Below are 19773 nucleotides of genomic sequence, written 5' to 3'. Positions count from 1 at the left end.
ACATGCAAAAATCTTTCTCTGTATATCTACCTGCAGCCCTTATGTGATTCAGGCCTAGCTTCAGTGTGTGCGCTGTGTGTGCGTGCTGTGTGTCTCTTCAGGGATCAGGCTGAGCTAATGAGAGTGCTCTAAAATAAGCATTCTCGGGCCGGCCTCCTACTCTCTGTGGAGCTGCGGCAGAGAGGGAGCAAGACAGTGAATATAAAGAGAGCTGAAAGCGAAACCGACGGCTCGGATCTGAGCAGACCTGAAAGGGATGTTAATATTTGGTCATGTGGAGATTCGTTTTACAGCGATGAATGCATCCACTGCTCTTCGCAAAGATAATGTTAGGATGGCGAGACGAGAAGTGTGTGAGAGACTGTCAGTCACTCAGCATGTAAGTGGCAGCGAGTGGGAACGGGGCCATCTAGAGTTCCACTGTCTGGCTCTGAAGTGTCTGTTCTGCTTTTGAATGACACCAATTACACTGACTCAGACTCTTTTGATTAGACAACATCTCATCAGCAGTTTGTAGAGATTTACAGCGTGCTTTATGATCCGTCACTGGCTGGCATTCTTCCTCTGTCTCCAACTCTCTGTAAATATTTTAATACAAGTAAAAACAATGCACCTGTAAACATTTAAGTCAAAACAGCCTTTTTTTCCCCAGATTAACGGCGTTCCCACAGTCTTGTAATTCACAGAAGCTATTAAATGAGAAAAACAGTTTTTCCATGCCTGGAAATGGTTTAGAATTGGAAAACCGTTTTGAATATACATAACTGTGGTTAATGTTTAAAATTGCCAAATATGTCTAACATTACACAAAAACTAGTGTTGTGTGCATAACTGTTGAAACGTCACCAGCATCACAAGATACACATGGACCACACTGGCGTCACATCGTCTCTAAAGCAGTGCTCCTTTATAGAGAAGAGAAACGAGCTGTCACATAAAGAGAGAAACGGGATATTGCAGAAAAGCTGTTATGGAGCGGTTGAATGCTTTTACACTGAGATTTGAAGCACATAAAATGTGTGAAATTTCACTGTTAGTAGGGACTGGATACAATATTGTATCGATAAACAGACACAAAGTATCGCTTTTTTACTATTTGAATTTTAAAAATTACTAATAAAAAGATAAACTTTTGATGGCCTATTAAAAAAATATTTTTTTCCCCTTCCACTAGATACATATTGCCACAAAACAATGACTAAGGAGACATGAGCAGACTGAAAACTTTATCTTATATGATAAAAAATATGTTGACAAAGTTTTCCTCTGGGGAAATAATTTGTATGGTAAAAACTGTAATAACTTGCAATATATGTTATCCCAATACTCAGCATATGGCAAAACATTTAAAATGGCAATAATATTGTGTAGTGACTTAAGTGCCAGGTAATGTCATTATCATGAGGCCTCTGTTGATTCCCAACATTAACAGTCAGTGTCGTTTAATAATGCTGGTGAAGGTTGTTGTTATACGGACATCTATACATGCATAGATGTGTGATGGGTCGTCCACTTAGACGGGGGAAGCTTGAAGGGACAAAAAGGTGATCAACCTTCATTTATTAAAGTATCATTTATTAAAGTATCGTGGACGCTCGGGTTCAGGGAAGGTCGCAAAACAGTTTTTACACACGTCCATAAAACAGATGACTGTTGACAACAAACAAATGCATCCAGACTTTTCAAAATTCTAATCAAACATGTCGAATTGCATTGACATCTATCTGTCAGATGTTCAGTTTTCTATCCTCCAAAAATGCCTGGGAAATGTGTGCTTAATAATCTGTGTCTGTAACGCTGTATAGGACCCTCCATTTTAAACTACTTATGAAAAAGTTGTGGAAGTGGAGTTTTGAAAGTTTATAGGTAAAAAAAATCTGTAGGAACCCTGGATAAAGTAAGAGAAGCATGATAATATATTTTTCTTTGAAATCTTGCAAACTTTGAACCCCAAATCCAAACTAAAGCTCGTATTTCACACTGTGCCCATGCTCTGCGAATTCAAATCATCCTCCAGTTGCTCTGAAATCTTGTGAGACTCTTCAGCTGGCTAAAAAGGCAGAAGTACAGGAATTTTATATGTTCAAAACCTGCAGCTATAACCTGAATATGAGATCTAAGAAACATAGCCTTTGAAAATATCCCCTACTGAAAGTTAACCCCTGATGACACAAGAGGTGTACATACTTTTGAATACCTAGAGTTTCATTTCATGAACATAACTTGCAGAAGTAACGTACTTTCCACAACCGACTTGAGTATTTGTGTGGCAGCTGCCATGAGGGGAAAAGTGCAAGAATGCTGATTCATTGACGTAAATATTGAAATGAATGCCTGATTTGATTGGCAGGTTCCTGTTTCGCAGCGGTAACCAAGAGCACCCAGGGGACAAGATCGAGAACACCACAGTGGAAATACTGCCTGTTTCGGTATGGAAACACACACACACACACACACGCACGCACAGTCTGTCACCCGTCTGTGGTGTGCTGTGCAAACGGTTTTGATTAAATTACATTGAGTGGTTGCTCTCAGGGACGTAGCATATTGATTATTGACAGGAATGTGAGCGTGACAGAATCGCTTGCTCTGCCAGAGGCGATACATTCTCACATTATGATTCACACTCCCAGCGGAGGCACAGATGTTGGCATCTGTTTAAGTGCTGCTCAGATGAGAAATCATTAACATTTTCACTTCATATTTTAATCTACCGGCCATCTTTCACTGTGCTCATGTGTTAGGAACCTGGACTGCTGACCAAAGACAAGTACAAGCGAACTGAAGACCGCTTTTACAGGATTGGTGAGTGGAGTTGACTGTGTGTGTGTGTGTGTATCTGTGTGTGCGCGTGCGTGTATTAAAACACACTGAAACATCAGGATCAGATTACACACTGATGGTGCCTGCAGTCACAGACATTATATAAAAAGTGTGTGAAATGTTCTCAGCCACAGCCCTTTTCTCATCTTTATTTTGTCGCTGACGTTTTTCCTAATTAGTTTTTTGTTCCATGGCTTTTTTGTTGAAGGAGCAGTGTGTAGGATTAAGTGGCATCTAATGGTGAGGACTGCAGATTGCAACCAACTGGAACTTTTCATGGGAACTGCCAGTAAAGATTCCTTCACTATTCTTAGCTCAGAAGGTTTTTACCACAGAGGTCTCTTCCTCTCCAAAACAAATGGACCAGGGAATTAAAGAGGGTAAAAACGCTGAACAACGCTGTTTCACGTGTCAGATCAGTGTTTCTCTGATGCTGTTTGGCATGTCAGAGACAAGCCATTCGCCGTGCACCAGCTAATTGTGCTCACCTTTTTTTCTGATTGTGGCAACGCTGCTCTTAAACCGCATTAGCCGCCGCAAAAACATAAATGGCCCCAGAGCTGTGGTCCTGAACTGGTCCAGCCTCGAGGTCCAGATTTTTCCTGAGTCATTAGTTCAAGGTCCACAAAGTTTCATATAATAAGCGTCATACTTGCATTTGGCCATGACGCAATCTAGTTTGCTGTCTTTGTTATGTAGCTGTCCATTTTTCAAAATAAAAGCTCTATGCTGGGAATTCACATTAAAATAGAGTGTTTTTTACAAACTTGACGTGTTCCTGAGTCGTTTTCAAATGGACTGGTATGTATATAAACAGCAGGGGCAGCTTAGATCTGGAGCACACATGCAGAAGTACTGGTGGGACTTTTCATCATCAATCTCTCACATTGGCAGCATGAGAGACACGTACTCCCGATGGGCTTGATTTAGAGGCCTTGCATTCCACCGATGTTGTCGCTACTGACGCCTTTTCTGCCTTGATCTCTACATTAACATGATAGTAAACTCCTCGAGTGTGGCCACGTCTGGTGTTCACATCAGGTAAAAAACAGGTTACAACGGGTAATAAAACCCCATGACAATTCTTTTTTCTGGTGATCATACACTAAAGAAAACACACTTAGACACTTACACGCTGGACCTTTAAAAAAAACAAAAAAAAGACGCCCTTGCCTTGAAATATGGTGGTAGAATAAAGTTCCCATTCTTCCAGTGAGTCAGTGAGTGATTTTTCCTCACATGAGCACCTGTGACTGGTTACTTATTGGCAGAGCACTGCTCCTATAGATAAGATAAGCTTCACAGTGCTTCATATGTGCTTGTGTGTTTGTTTTTAACACACAGGTCAGTTTGAGAAGGGTGTGGCAGAGGGAGCTGTAGATCCTGCCTTCAATCCTGTCATCGCACTTCGGCTTTCTGTTCTCAAAGACTCTGCGGTGTGGGCCATCCTCAGTGAGGTAAGACAGTCACACGACACTCCTCTTCATCTCCAGTTGAACGATAATGACTCCAGACGCATGCTGCCTCCTTGTTTTTGTCCAATAACACATGTGACGTTCTGCTCTCCTCCTGCAGATCCATATAAAGAGGGTAGCTGGCTGACTGTTCTGGAGCGGGCACATGAATCATGGCCCCTGGGGGACCAAAATCTCCTAGACTGCTTACGCAGGGCCTCTGGCACCTAGCAACCAGCAGTGAAGTCATTAGAGCCCACTAGAGTTGCTCGTCTGAGCTTGTCTGAGGAGCGTCACCTCTCTGTCCCCGCTCTTCCCCCCCTAATGTACTTTGTTTTGCTTCTCATCGATCGATTTCTTTCTGCATCTCTCCCCCTCACTCGTGTGCTCTTAATTCATTTGTGAGAATGTGAATACTACTGTCCTAAAGAACAACGGCGGAGTGCGTGAAGACATCCGTTTCCAGCTCTGGCTTTCAAAGTGACTGTTCAGCAGCTTTGAACCCAATCAGAAAAACCGCTCGGACCGACCAAGGACAAATCATCACGTCTGGGGAGAACCAGTCACCTGGCCACTGGTGTAGATGCTGCCAAATCCTCCTCCGTTACTAAATGCTGCCACCTTCGGGCGAGCTGGGGCATTGCACTGTCACTAGCGCCCCAGCAGAAGCCCACCATGATCAAGAATGTTGTCGTCACTAATGGCCAGTTGCCCTCGTTCTCGACCGAGATGACGGAGCTCTAGATCAACACCAGCCCAAACAACAATGTTTCCCTCACTCCCAGAGTATTGTCAGCCACTCGTAAATACTCCACTCCTCCTGAAACTCAGGACGAGCTTCCAAAATCCTGCCTGTAGCCAGTCAGTAACAACGTTGACCAAACTGTAGGCCGTGGTAACTACCCCGATCCATCGAGAAAACCATGACACCATATCTATCTCACCTCGTGTCTGACAGGCCGTGTTTGACCTCAGTGTCCATTTATAGTAAACCAATCAGACATTGCCTTGGCGTCATTTTCCCGAAGGAATATATTGTTATATTGATATATTATTACAGCTATGACGATCTATGAAGGTGACTTAATTTATTTGAAATAAATCTTTAATTTGTACAAGAGGTAAAATATATTTTTATTCTATTAAGAGATGTTTATGGTAGTTCAGAGTCTGTTTTATTTGTGTACTGTTGTGTTTTTTTTTGTTTTGTTTTTTTTTCTAAATTGTACATTTTCTTTTCATTATTACAGCTGCTGGCAAAGTAGCTCGGTTCAGTCTGTACCGGTTTCTATTCACTTGAAGTGAAACAACTAAAACTATTAATTTTTTTTTCTTAGACCGAATGGTAGGACAGTTGTTAATAGATTCTGTTGAAGTGGGTCAAAATTTGGAAAAATTGTGCCTTAAATCCAGGTCCCTTGAAATTGTCTCAGCAACATGATTCCAATCTCTTACTCTTGCCTACACTTTGATTGCTGGATATACTAATATTTTTAAAGAAACACACACAGTCCAATTAGCGATTGGATTTTAAGAACAATATCTGTGCTAAGTGAACGTGGTAAAAAGAGAGGGGGGTTTTGTACCAGATTAGCATCTGAAACAGCGTGATTTGCACTGCTTTTTCACTATTTTTTGTTGCCATCACACCCTTCACCGTTGAACTTAAATTTCCCATCTTCCCACACTAGTTGCTCATTTCACTGACTCCTCCAAATCTTTGTATTTTGTCCAATTGCGTCTCTGTTTTCCGATTGGACAGAACATTAAGACTACTGATCACTGCAGTGTGCGCCTTTTTGTTGTATGATTTGGCTGTGTAGTACTTTCACTGATTGTAAATATATAAACAAAGCAATGAACATTACTTCTTTCTTTCCCTCACTCTCTCTTTCTCTTCTGCCTCATTTTTTGAAATCCACTTGTTTTGTTTGTGTGTGTGGCCAATGTTTTGAGTGGAAGCTATTTTTTAATTCACTCATTTTACATTTCAATGGTTTATTCAAGGGGGTAGTGAAGTGCCTTTTGGTGGAATTGAAATGAAGGCAGGACAGTTTTTTTGTACATCATGTTCAATTGCATGATTATTTGTAATTTAGAAAACATGTTTTTGGGTCAGAGCAGGCTCCTCCACCCCCTGATCAAACCATCTATGCTAGAGCTGTACTCAAGAAAACTGAAGTTGCTTGTTTGTTGCCTCTTCATCAGAATTTTTTGTTTTTTTATTGGGAGAATATGAGAGGAAGAAACTGTTCTGAAAGACATGTTCAATACTGCTAACGGGATTTGCTTGTCCCTCTCGTCCTGGATCCACATACAAACAGAAACTGAATGCATGAAAACAGCATGGACAGGTCATGTGATCCCTCTGATCCCCTCCGCCTACTGTATTTGTGGAAAGTGAACTGGAGACCAAAAAACAATTTTCCTTGACTGACAACCCCATACACCCATCAGTTCATGTGCCTTCATCGTGTACATGTGTATGCCTGCCTCTGATGTTTTTGACATCATTTTTCATGGACATCTTTGAAATAAATGATAAAATGTTGTTAGAAGTCATGGCCATTTTTCTGTGTTGTGATTTTGTTATACTTACTCATGCCATCTGCATCACCAGGGTTGATTTTAGAACAGCTGCATAAAAAGCAAAGTAAATTATAATTACAAACACGACCAGAAAATTATATGTATTTTTTTTTTCCTTTTCACTTAACCCTTTGAAACCTTGAGAGACGTCACTTCTTTTGTGAAAGGCATCTGAAAGCAGCACGTTTAAATTTTTGAACCCTCAGCAAATTGATGTGATTTAATTCAAAAACAGGGAGTAAAGGCAATGGGCAACTGGGTGAGAAATGTACTACAAAATGCAAAAAAAACAACAACAAATTTTTGAAAAGCTTGGGAAAATGTATAGGTAAAATAGAAGAAGACCAAGGGAAAAACTATATTTCTAATGATCATAATTACATTTTTTGAAATTACCAGGTACTTTTCTTGACGTTTTTATTGATTTCTTGCTAAATCTGAGGTCATTTCTTCTTTCGTTGCTCATTGCCTTCCTCCCATGTTTTAGAAAGAAATAAAGCCAATTTGCTCAGGCTTCAAAGGGTTAAACAAAGTAACGGGGGGGACAAAAAACTACAAACCTTCCCAGCATGCACTTTTTTGTGCAAAGCACATCCGTTTTCCCATCATGCAGTTTTAAAAACATGGTGGCTTACTGGTTCAATACATAACAGTGGCGCCGTCAACTAGCCGATTCTCGCTCTTGTTAATTCATGAATACGAGAATATTAGTATTAAAGTGGATTCTGCACAATGCCGAAATATTATGAGGATAAAGAGGAAGACAGCAGAGCCTGCGCGGGCATCAGAGAGGACTTCAAAGCGTGTCTCCTTCAGCACGACTGCGTCGTAAAGGTAAGAAAACGTCCTCTGCTCAGTGGTCATAACGCACAGGTGCGTGAAACAAGGCGCTGCGGTTCATAACAATGTTGGCAAGACGTCTGCAGACTCTTGGAGATGAATTACGAGATAATTTGTGGATTTGTCCCCCTTAACCCCAAGCAGTCATCCATGTAACGACTAACCATAACCCAAGACGTAGCTCTGAGGTTACTCAAATGGCCAATCTCAGTCAAGACATTTTTTAAAAAATAGTTAAAATAAATTTAAGAATTGAAGTCAAAATCGTCTGTCCATGTGTTTCCCTTAATCCCAGCCAGTCACTGTACGACTAACCCCACTTAGTGCTTAAGTCACATTTATAGCCAACTTTGTAACGTCACACCGCTACTCTGCCGTTACATGTCACGCCAAAGTCAATTGTAAAAACTTACAATTTAATATCAAATATTATTACCCGAGTTGTAAATATAATGAATGATATATCAATCGACTCGATGTGAGACGGTGTTCAATTCGGCGTTAAAATTAACTTTTTAAAACCTCCATAAATACTTTTAATTTTAGTTAACGTTATGTGGGCAACCATTACCGTCAGCTAAACTGACGCCATTGATGCGGAGCGTTATTGGGATTTATGACTGTTTTAGCATCAGATGTATTTGTCTAAATGTGGGAGAGGATGCACATTTTGCTCATGGGAAGTGTCCTGTGTAATCTGACTGGTCTCTTAATTTGTCAGGAGGGGAAGATGCCCAGTGAGTGTCTGAAGGAAGGCCACTGTAAAGCCCTGCAGACAGCCTTCTTTGAGTGCAAGAGGTCAATGGTGAGTCCGCTGTAACTACATCCCACTTTTGAAAGCATTTATGTATCTGGAAACTGTTGAGAAGTGAAGAAAACAGTGAATGCTTTATCTCCCTCTTTGCTGGTGTGTGTTTAACCCTGTGAAACCTGAGCAAATTGGCTTCATTTATCAAAAAAAAAAAAAAAACATTGGAAGAAGGCAATGAGCACTTAAAGAGGAAATAACCTAGAAATGAGCAATAAATTAGCAAAAAGTGCAAGAAAATTGCCTGAAAACAAGTAAAAAAAAAGAAAAGAAAAAACTAATTGAATGATTTGTTTTGCTTAAAATTCTGAAAAATCAGTACAAATAATTTTAAATATAAAATTATAATAATTAGAAACATAGTTCTCTGGTCTTTACTTGCCTTTTTTATTTTAAAAAAAAAACTACTTCTTTTTTCAAATTGGTGAGACATTTCTTGCCCAGTTGCTCATTGCCTTTTACCCATGCTTTTGAAATGAAAAAAAAAAGAAACCAATTTTCTGTGCTTTCCCAAAGTGACCAGTGAGAAAAATTATATGTCATACAAAATAATGTTTGAATTAATTGTTTTGAGCTGTGCTGCACACTAACCAACATCTGTCTCTCTCTTCTGACAGCTGGACACAAGGTCAAGATTCAGAGGACGGAAAGGAAATTGAGGAAGCACGTGGACGCTGATGCTGCCGTGTGGTCGAGTGAACACTGGATGAGCAGCTGTACATACTCGCGGGTCAGTGTATGAGCGACTTTATTATCTGAAGAACACGTGTAAAGAAAAGGTAACAAAGGACTACAAAATGTTTGACAACAATAAACACCGACGGAAAAAAAAGGATAAACAAACCTTCGGCAAAATTTAGTGCTGAAAAAACTGGAGCTGTCACCGTGTGTGGCGTTTTTCTGAATGAATCAGTGTGTTGTGCTATGAAAAAATATATATTCAACATAAATAATAAATAAAATGTAAAGAGTTTTTTAAAAAAAATGGACTAGTCCCTGTCATCAAAATCATGTGACTGACGAAGAAGATTTCTAGTTTAAAATTAAAAACTTTTAATGAAGGTGTCATCATACAAATGAGGTATATCCATACAGGAATAAGTCTTCCATAAGAATTAATATTTTATTGTACAAAATTAGTCTTTAGTCCCAGTCTTTCCTGCGAGAGACCGTTACAGTTAGTATGTTGGCTCATTACTAAAAACACTAACAGAGAGATGACTCATTGTGAGTTGTAACTTCAAAGCTCATTCAGAGGAAAAACAAAAACTGAGCCAAAACAAGTGGACGGAAACAGCCGTGCTGGTCACCAACGCTGCCTTATTGTAAGGCCGCCATCATCATCTGCTTGAACTTCTCCATATCCACCTTCTTCATGATAAAAGCCTTGTGAGTCTTCTTCAGGAAGCCCACAGTGTCTACGACCATCATGCCTCTGGTGTGTGTGCCCGTCAGCTCCACGCTCACTGGATAATGGTCGCTCTCTGTGATGAACGAATCGTCCACTGCGGCTGCCATGGCGTACGAGTCACAGGAGACAAAACCCGTGCCGGCCACAAACTCTTTCTGGAGGCGCTCGCTTTGCGACGCCTCGATGCTGTGGCGGAAGATCCGTGCCATGAAGCGAGCTTTGTCGGTGTCCTGCGCCAACCAGGCGTCGCAAAACTCCTGGAGACGGGAAGAGAAACGTAAACAGAAGAGCAGCAGTATTATTCATTAATGCATTAACGTATTAGAAATTTACACACTTTTGTTTTTGTTCCCAATTTTCATAAGATCCCAGACATTTTTTATGCACTTTCAGTTCATCTTAATTTTTGGGAATATTTTTGGTAAAAATCCAAGTTAGTAAGCACATGCTTTTCCAAGATATTCCATCCACCTGACAGGTGCGATAAATCAAGAACCTGATTAAACGGCATCATTACTACACAGGTGTGCGTTGGGATGGTCACAACACAATGTAAAAATAAGACACAACGCGCTCACTCGGGAGTAAACTTTTTGAGACTGGGTATCAATACAGTAAAAGATCCAAACAGCACTCCAATTATAACTTTTCTGTCACCAAACTTAAGGCCAAACACACTTCTTCAGCGTGTAGATTTGGCAATATTACAAAGGAAGCACACATGTGGGGTTAATTATAAGTCAAATTATAAAGTGTATCCCAGCAGGGGGAGCCAACGTTTTTTCAAGGCACAGAATCACAGTAATTCTTCAATTCATGTACGTGTACATCATAAAGAAATAAAAAATAATATGTATACTGGATGAATAAAAAGTATAAAAAAATCAAAATATATTTTTTATTAAGTTTTGAGGGAGTGTGTTATTGGCATGTTGACTGCAGGAATGTCCACCACAGCTGAATGTTCATTTCACTACTATAAGCTTCCTCCAATATCGTTCCCGTTAATTTAGCATTACATCCAACCATCCTCACACCTCCACAGTTTGGTTACGGTGACAAACTGCTTTCAGGTTAAGACCCTTCAGATGACGAGCGTGCGTCTTCGGTTATGCAAACCAGTTGTTGCATCAGGTGTTCGCTGTTGACAATCTCGCGAGTGAAGACGCTGGATGCGGAAGTCCTGAGCTGGTGCGGTTACATGTGATCTGTGGTTGTGAGGTCGGTTGGATGTAGTGCCAACATTGAAGACATGTTTCCAGTTCACAGGTAACAGCTCTGGTGGACATTTCTGCAGTCAGCAGTGCCAATGACGCGCTCCCTCAAAACTTAAAACATCTGTGTCACTGTGTTGTGATCAAACTGCACATTTTAGAGCGACGTTTTATAGTGACCATCCCAACGCACACCTGTGGAGTAATGATGCTGTTTAATCAGCATCTTGATTTGTGACACCTGTCAGGTGGAAGGAATAACCCATAAAAACAATTTTAACAAATTTGTGTCAAAAAACTGTAAAAATGTGTCCAAAAACAAAAGTGCTCAATGTAAAAGGGACATTTACCCAGGACAGCTTGCTGTAGCAGGTGAACTCCCAGCAGGCCAAGTACGTCGGACAGTGGTAGTCGTTGAGTACAACGTACGCAGCTTCTGGATCAGCTGCAAAATTGAACTCGGCGCACACTGTGGTGTTCCCTCGAGCTGGACAGACAGGATGTAGACAGAATAATAAGAACACTTGATGGACAAGGATTTGAACTCTGAAGTAATTTGATAACTGGGTTCACAGTTAGGGCTGCAGCTAATGATTATTTTCCTTTTTGATAAATTTTGTCTTGAATAATGGATTCATCTCTGTGTGCTGATAATATAAATGATGCAGAAATTAATGAAAAATATCATCGACTTGTTGGACTTTGCTTATTTTGTTCGACCAACAGTCCAAAAACCGAAGATGAAAAGACAAAAGCAGGACATTGTCACATTTGGGAAGTTAAAACCAAGCAATGTTTGGCAGTTTTGCATGAGAAGTGACTTAAATGATTAACTCTTTAAAACCGAAGACAGCAATGAGCAACTTAACAACACGTTAACACTTAAAGAAAAAAAGTGGAAATTTGCACAAAAAAATAAAACTAAAAAAAACAGAAAAACAGGAAATGAACTGAAAAAAACATGCTAATATAAAATAATAAACAGAATAATGGTTCTAAAAATTATGGACATTTGAACATTTTCCCCTATTAAAAAAAATAATTCGGAAATATTTTCTCTCTTTTTTTTTTAAAGCTAATTTTCAGGATTTTTTTTCTTATCACATTTAAGAATTTCTTGCAATGTGTAGGACATTTTTTGCCAAGTTGCAGATTGCCTTTTTCAAAGGTTTAAATGTTTGTGAACAATGTATAAACACCGCACAAGAAAACTGACGACTATCCAGGTTTTAAAGGGTTAAAATCACTGCAGATAAATTCTCTGTCGAATAAATAATCGCCTCAGCTCGTGTCGCAGTAGGCTGAATGAATGAATGCTGTAAAAGATGGCACTTTTTAACTCTACAGACATACGAAACAAGTGAAAGAGGAAAATTATTCAACGTTTTTTCCTTAAAAGTTTCGTATTTTGTCTCGCCCTCTGACACTGCGTCACATTCACAAACTTCTGCTAAAATGCAGAATGAAGAAACTAATTCACGCTTTTACTGACATTCAGTGTTGCCTCCCATGATGTAGAGCCCTCGCAGTTTGCTCGGTAGAGATGGATCCATCCTCACAGCCAGAGCCAGGTTGGTGAGGGGCGCCGTAGCAACCAGAGATACCTGGAGAATAAACCCAAACGTTAAAAAACTGAAAGAAGCAAATAAACGCACACAGAACGACGTCACCCCTCTCACCTCTCCTGGATTCTCATTGACGATCCTGATCATGGCAGACACGGCGTCCTCCTTCTGAACCAGCTCCACACCCGGAGCGCTGGCGTCTGGAGCGTCTCCGAGCCCGTCCTGCCCGTGGAAGTGTCCCGCACTGAGGCTGTTCCCGAGGATGGGCTTAGCTGCACCTTTAAACACGGGAATCTGAAACATGAGGAGCAGAAAGAGGAGCACAGCAGATTAAACATGTTTAACTGCTGTTATTATGACACGACTTCTACACTGATTTATGCAAACATTAACAATCGTAGTTAAAATGCTACAAACTACAACTACATGATGTTACAGAACATGACGCCATGGAAATCTGTCGACTCTCAGATTGCTCAAATTTTAGCAAAACATGTATATCATAGTGGCTCATGTTTATTTTTTTCTTATTTTATTCCTAGTTATTTCATAGGTCTTTAACTCACGTGTCTCAGTATTTTTATCGATACCTATTGGGCTTTATTTTGATTTGATTTATTCTTGTTTAGCTTATTTTTTTTCCTTAATTACGTCTTCCCATGTATTATTCATATGTCTGTTACAAATGTGTTTTCTTTCATTTAATTTTACTGTTTAAGTAAGACCAGAATACCCAGCAGACATATTTAGTGAACAACAAAATTATTTCATGTCCAAAAAAAAAAAAAACAAGCAATAATCAGAAAACCTAATATCAAACATTAATATTGCCACTTTCTGCCCCAGTATTTAGAAGACTTTGTGTGATATGCAGATTTTAGTAACACATAATGCCTTAAATAGATACAGTAGTTAACAGAGGTGAGATGTGGAACAACTCAAAATTAAGTGTTATATTTTTAATTTTATGTACTGGTAGTGTGTGATTCATGTCCATCTAGTTGATTAATAGATAATTTGTATTCAGAGATTTTTTTCATTGGGTGAGAAAAGGCGCTTTATGAGTAATAATGTATATCATAAGCAGGGATTTTCTTAATATAATAATAATGTCATGTCAGATATTTGTTTTCATTTCCTTTTTCAGAGCACCTAGCCAAAATTGGAAAATATTCCCTATTCCTCCGCATTTTCTCATGCAACTCAAAACTTTTCCAGCTTTTTTCTCACGCTGAGTTCATACTGTGTTGTGTGGTTGGTCCAGTTGCTGCCTCGTGTTATGCGGCTGGAGGAACAGCAACTCATTGTGAGGCAGAACACATGACACCGGTAAATTCCTCCCACACTCTTGAGCAGTCACATTAATGCCGGTCCATATTCACCAGTAATTAAGTGGTGTTGCGATCATAAAATAACTACACTATGTAGAAAATCAACTATTCACTCACCTCGAGTTTATTGCAGGCTTGCAGAACCCGCAGTGTGTTTTTACACACGTTCTCCACTGTGGTGTTTCCGTGCACGCAGGTGACGCCCAGCAGCTCCACGTTGGGGGCGGCCAGCGCCAACATGATGGCCTGAGCATCGTCCACCCCACAGTCCACATCCACCAGCAGCTTCTTACTCATCGTGCAGCCTGAGGAGCAAAGATTTTAGATTAACAAGAGCAAAACACAGATGTCCTGACTGTTAATCTCACACTTTCATTAATGTTAAACTCTAGTAAATTAGTAATCTGAACGTAACATTTCCCCAACATCACGGTTATAGAATAATAATCTTTGCTGGTGGTTTAATGTAGTAAACTTCTATTAGACACGTTTAACAAGACAACACCTACCTGTGGTTGAGAGTGAAGAAGACGTACTGTCGTGTTTTGCAGCTGCTACTCTTCCTCTCACAGACAGGAACCAGCGATGGTCAGCTGCAAACAACCTTTGAACAGCAAGAAGAGAATCAGAAACTGAATGGAGAGTGCACAGAGAGGGAGGAGTTACACGAGGTAAAAGTGAATGATTAATCTGATTCTGGTTGGAAAATTTAATCGGTTGTGGAATAAAAACAGTACACAGTTTCTCTATGAGACATTAAACATTTCTAATAGAGATTTGCAGTGTCAGTCAAAGGTGAAAACCCTCCAATGCTTTTTTATTAGTAATATTGGTAATAAAGCCTATCATTGTATTAAAATACTGCACAGCCACTCATAATTCCGAATTTAAAATTCTGCCTTCAGAGATAATTTGTACTGAAAATAATTAATCTATCAAAATGCGTAAATTTATCTTTTGTATTTTGTCTTTACGTAAAAGTTGACTGGTAACTACAGCTGTCAGAAATATAACATGTAGTGAAGTAAAAAAATACATTTCCCTCTTAAATGTGAAATGTAAAGTTATAAAAATACTCAAAGTACCTAAAACTGTGCTACAGTGCTTAAGGACATGTACTGTGTATACGTTCTACTGCAATGCTTTGGTCTGGGGTTAAAAGCTTCAGCCATGCTTCAGTATCACATGTCACTGATAATTACCACAGAGGTCAGACGGTGTGTGACTAAAAGTAAATTACCTCAAAGGAAATACTGGACACAAGTGGTGGAAGACTATTCTGATCTTTTACTTAAGTAAAAATAGCAATACTGCAGTATAAAACACTCTCTTGCAAGAAAAAGTCCTGCATTCTAACTTTTACTTTAGTACATAAATATTAGCTTAAAAAGCAGTTAAAGGGATAGTTCGTTTTTTTTAAGAGGGGCTGTATGAGGTACTTCTCCAAAGTCAGTCTGTTACATACAGTCGGCATGCCTCCAGTTTGGAGAAGCAGACTGGAGTCCGACACATAAGCTCAGCAATGAACTGCTGTGGAGGGGCCAGTAACAAAAGTTAAAAAAAATCATCAAAATCTGTTTAAGTGTGTGCTATATTCAAAGTATTTTCATAGACTTGCCTTAATGTCAGACAGCCTGTTTCAGCGGGGAAGAAGTTCACGGTTTCAATTCCCAATTTACGCTCGTCAAATTCACCAGACTCCATTGACAAAAACGCCTTTAGCAAATGTTTCATCAAAACTGAACCTTTCAACAACATATTCACCAAGTTCCTTGCAATTTTTGAAATATATACTTAAGTGAAAATTTAAAATTTAAAAATTAAAAATGAATTTTTACAAGATTTACAAAGTAAAAGTTCCTCCCATGCTGACACTTTTTTGGCATGTATTGCAGACTGCCTTTACTGGTGTTGGTTGAGTGTAATACACACATTTTTTCATTAATTTACATTATTGGCGATGATTAAAATAAAAGCTGACACAGATGATCGGCAAAATGCCAAATATCGGCCGATTATCTGTCAACCTCTAATATAGGCCTACTGCTAACCTCATAACAAATCCTAAAATAGGTCTATCAGTTGATTTTTATTTTATGTTAATGATCTGACTCTAAAAAAATAACTACAGCTTCTACACCAATGTAGTGGAGTAGTTGTATCCAGAGGCATAAAATGAAAATGCTCAAGTACCTCAAAATTAATCAAAAGTACAGTACTTGAGTAAATGTAGCCTACTTAGTTACATGTCACCACTGTTAAACACTGAACACGTCTAATGCTGATGATGTGTGTTTAATTGTAATTACAAGTCACATTTCTGTCATTTCTCTATTCACGAGCATGAAAATGTCTTTCACGCGTCCTTTGACGTCTTTAATGTGTCCACAGAAACTCAAGCAAACATCACAGCAATCAGACAGAGACATCAACACGTGAGACATCGAGCTCTGTGTCAGTGTGAACGTCCTCAATCATGTCCTCAGTTTGTAGGTTAAAGAGATAAAGTCTCACCTCCCCACAGAGCTGCTGAAAACGTGCGATGTTTTGTGGACACATCGGATCATCAGCGCCATGCAGACAGACGGGGACCAGAGAGGAGGACGACGAAGAGAGGTCTCACTCTGTCGTCCTTTCTGCGGACCAAAAGCTGCACCGAGAAAAACAGGTGAGAGCAGCACCTGTGAGGAGACTCATGTTGTGTTGTTAAAGATTTATATAAAATATAATCAGAGGTGCTAATGCAATAAAGTTCGGGCAAATGCAGAAGTTTGATAGTTAAATTATCACATTGCTGGGTTTTGGGAAAGCGATGTTACATTTAGTTGAGCCCATATGATGGACATTGACGATTGTGGTGATTCTTCTTCTTCTAAACAATCTGTGGTAGTGACGTCACTTCCGGCAATATCCTTAAAGGGATACGCTCCCTAATAGATTAAGTTTTTTTTTTTTCAAAAATGCTAGTTATTATTGTGAAGGAAAACTTCTGTGACATAAAAATATTTTAAAATGCTGTACTGGTCCTGCCCTCATGAATAAAAATAGTTGGGGATTTTTCTAAATTAACAAGCCCACCAAGAAGTTTATTTTGTTTTCAAAATTTGTATTTAAAACATCTTTTTTTTCTAGTTTTGCTTTCTTTTATGTGTTGTTATAGTTTTCTATGTAGTCTAGTATAATAATAATGATAATAACAATAATAATAAATAATGATAATAATAATAATAATAATAATAATAATTAATAATAACAAACGTCACTAAAGCAACTATACAACCAAACAAAAAAAAAAAAAAAAAAAAATTAAACAGAGGCACAAACAAGACAGTCAGAAGCATGGCTGGATTAATCCTCCTACAGGCCATGGGGTTCAAGAGGCCACAGGCCTCTTCTGACACTTCTTATCACTGCCACATCTTTGTGCATTGTCTATGCATAATAACAATTAAAAGAATACTTCATCTACAAAATGACTATTTGTTAACCAATAAGCAATGCCACGTTACCTTGAATTCATGAACAAATTTCTCATGCCTCTATGGATTACAGCAAACACACTGATTTATTGAGGAGAATGTTTCACAGCAGCAAAACTACTATATCAAAACATCTATTTAGAAACTCTCACACAACTCACGCAGTATAACAGTCTCATTAATCCAGTCGTGTGCTCAGTCCTTCACAAACACATGCGTTATTGCCATAAAAACAACAACAAACTAATACTTGAGTCTGTCTTTAAAGAGAGCCTAACTTTCAAGTTTCAGTTCAGTTTTAAAGAGTAATGCGGAGGCATGTGAGAGAGAAGGGTTTCTTCATGAATTTTAGGTAACAAGACATGATTAATTCATTTAAAAATAGACATTTTGTTGGTGAATATTCCTCTGGAGTAAGAAATAAATGAGAATTGCTTGTAAACACAATATAAACTTGAACACTGATGAGCTCAAAACTATTTTTCGTCACAGGATGCTCCACATGACAGATTCACCGCTAAATACACACAGGTGATTTTGATTGCTTTAACTGTTTTTTTGACGAGCCACAGCAGGAAATGCACAGGTGTAAATAATCACATTAGCGATGGCTAAATTTGGTTTAGCTGTTGCTCATGAAGGTAAGAGTTAAAATACATTATTAGAAAAGCTGGAAGCTTAACTCTAATACTGTCCAAGGTTGAAATAAATGGAAAAGTCTTAAATAAGAAATATTTAAATAACATACGAACAATGAAAAAAGACTACATCTGTAAATGTAGAGTGAGAAATAATTAGATGTTGAAGACTATTTTTTAAAAAAAGCTGAGGAAAAATGTCCAGTGACCTACATTCAAAATTAGCATATATATATATTTGCTAATTATGAATTATGAATTGATTTCAGGTCATTTCTGACTTTTTTATTTTTATTTTTTAATTTTTATGCAATTTTTGTATTTGGGTAATTTCTTCTTTTGTTGCTCATTACCTTCTTCCCATGTTTTTGAAAATTAATACATACATACAGACAGACATATATACATAAATAAAACCAACTTGCCCAGGTTTCAAAAGGTTAAATAAATGACGTGATTGTATTTCCCATCTTACATAGACGCTTGTCCCAAATATAAGCCTGTTCAGGTGAATGATTTAAGCATATAATTGAAGTTTTACGGTAATTATGCAATTATCTTTCATTTTAGTTGTCATTCTAATGTAGTGGTGCATGATCCTAAACATATTTGCTCAGTTTACAAACCAGAATTCACTGACACACTCATTTGGCATTGACAGGCCTTTATTCATTATCCAGTTTCACTTCGTACCTCTGTGGGGGTGCAGGCGTCTCCCAGACTCCCCTGTCTCCAACCTGATGTGTGCATGTACAACTGATCACAACAAGGTCCTAACTTACTCAATAACAATGGATAAAACAGCATTCGGCAACAGCAGCCATATGAACAAAAACAACTGTAAGCAAAATAACATTTTCAAAATAAAATCCACTGTCTCTGTAAGTTTTGTACAATAAGGTACATCGGAGCCCAGAGCTGGTAAACTGACAACAGAAGAGGTGTTGCTGATGGTCGGTAAAAAAATGCAATATGCATTATTTCACTTCAGTCTAAAAACATCTATCAAGTGCTCATGAGTACTCTTAATTGCAACAGTATACAATTGCAATAGTAGAAAGCAGTTTCTTTTCATCGTCATGCAGGTTAAATAAATGAAGCTTTTATTCAATTTCAGTCACAAAGTTCTGCATAATTCAACCGAGTGCTTTAAAACTGAGAACATACACTTGTAATAAATAAAAATGCAAGTTTGTAGGGTTATTGAACCGCTATAGTGCTGCATATAACCTGCAGAAACATCTTAAATATCTGTAGATATGTTTGTAGAATAATGTGATGCACCACAACTGAAGCCCACGATGTGTGAACCAGTTCAATGATGCTTCCAGCGTAACATCAGAGGCACCTCAGATATCACATTAGATGAGACAGTGGTTTCACATATGTTATATTTAAGATCTGTGCTTGTTTTGGAGAGTGATATGGTGCATATTTAGGTGATAGAAGAAGAAATACAAGAGAGAAGGAGAGACAGTGGGAGGGAAACAGACAACAGGCTAAAAACACTGAAATAAACAATATGTGCTCTGTCTTTAGGTCCAGAGAAATATGTCATTAGGCAAAGACATTTGTTTTGACAAACCTGATAAGAGCAACACTAGACAACTTCAGCTCCAAA

The 19773-nt window shown here is 38.6% G+C and overlaps 3 protein-coding genes across 3 annotated transcripts in view; 2 read left to right on the top strand and 1 right to left on the bottom strand.

Annotated features, from left to right (window-relative positions):
* Positions 1–6186, top strand: part of mgat4a (alpha-1,3-mannosyl-glycoprotein 4-beta-N-acetylglucosaminyltransferase A) — a 43193-nt gene extending 37007 nt beyond the window's left edge. The window contains exons 13-16 of the mRNA XM_042494458.1: positions 2351–2429; positions 2745–2805; positions 4168–4280; positions 4399–6186. Coding sequence (XP_042350392.1) covers positions 2351–2429; positions 2745–2805; positions 4168–4280; positions 4399–4425 — 280 coding nt within the window. The 3' untranslated portion in view covers positions 4426–6186. The remainder of the gene's footprint in view (positions 1–2350; positions 2430–2744; positions 2806–4167; positions 4281–4398) is intronic.
* A 1290-nt stretch (positions 6187–7476) lies between these two features.
* On the top strand, positions 7477–9219 carry LOC121948987 (cytochrome c oxidase assembly factor 5). Its single transcript, XM_042494571.1, has 3 exons — positions 7477–7700; positions 8428–8511; positions 9132–9219. Exons 1-3 carry the CDS (start codon positions 7599–7601, stop codon positions 9171–9173), a joined length of 228 nt encoding a protein of 75 aa, XP_042350505.1. The 5' UTR covers positions 7477–7598; the 3' UTR covers positions 9174–9219.
* Positions 9220–9309: 90 nt separating this feature from the next.
* On the bottom strand, positions 9310–16617 carry si:dkey-4e7.3 (uncharacterized protein LOC402865 homolog). Its single transcript, XM_042494570.1, has 7 exons — positions 16550–16617; positions 14545–14639; positions 14153–14340; positions 12819–12998; positions 12632–12743; positions 11490–11626; positions 9310–10182 (listed from the first exon to the last, which is right to left on the bottom strand). Exons 1-7 carry the CDS (start codon positions 16609–16611, stop codon positions 9835–9837), a joined length of 1122 nt encoding a protein of 373 aa, XP_042350504.1. The 5' UTR covers positions 16612–16617; the 3' UTR covers positions 9310–9834.
* Between the last annotated feature and the right edge of the window lie 3156 nt (positions 16618–19773).

The sequence above is a fragment of the Plectropomus leopardus genome, chromosome 10 (assembly GCF_008729295.1).
Source record: "Plectropomus leopardus isolate mb chromosome 10, YSFRI_Pleo_2.0, whole genome shotgun sequence".
Lineage (NCBI taxonomy): Eukaryota > Metazoa > Chordata > Actinopteri > Perciformes > Serranidae > Plectropomus > Plectropomus leopardus.
The sequence above is the reverse complement of the archived record's forward strand: the minus strand, read 5'-3'. Positions and strand labels throughout refer to the sequence as shown.

Bases quoted from the DNA above. Each gene is read 5' to 3' on its own strand.
- LOC121948987 (XM_042494571.1), top strand. From the start codon at position 7,599: ATGCCGAAATATTATGAGGATAAAGAGGAAGACAGCAGAGCCTGCGCG. The intron at 7,701-8,427 runs GTAAGAAAACGT...TTAATTTGTCAG, and splicing joins AGCACGACTGCGTCGTAAAG to GAGGGGAAGATGCCCAGTGA. The intron at 8,512-9,131 runs GTGAGTCCGCTG...CTCTTCTGACAG, and splicing joins TTGAGTGCAAGAGGTCAATG to CTGGACACAAGGTCAAGATT.
- si:dkey-4e7.3 (XM_042494570.1), bottom strand. From the start codon at position 16,611: ATGGCGCTGATGATCCGATGTGTCCACAAAACATCGCACGTTTTCAGC. The intron at 14,640-16,549 runs GTGAGACTTTAT...TGCTGTTCAAAG, and splicing joins TTCAGCAGCTCTGTGGGGAG to GTTGTTTGCAGCTGACCATC. The intron at 10,183-11,489 runs GTAAATGTCCCT...TCCCGTCTCCAG, and splicing joins GCTACAGCAAGCTGTCCTGG to GAGTTTTGCGACGCCTGGTT.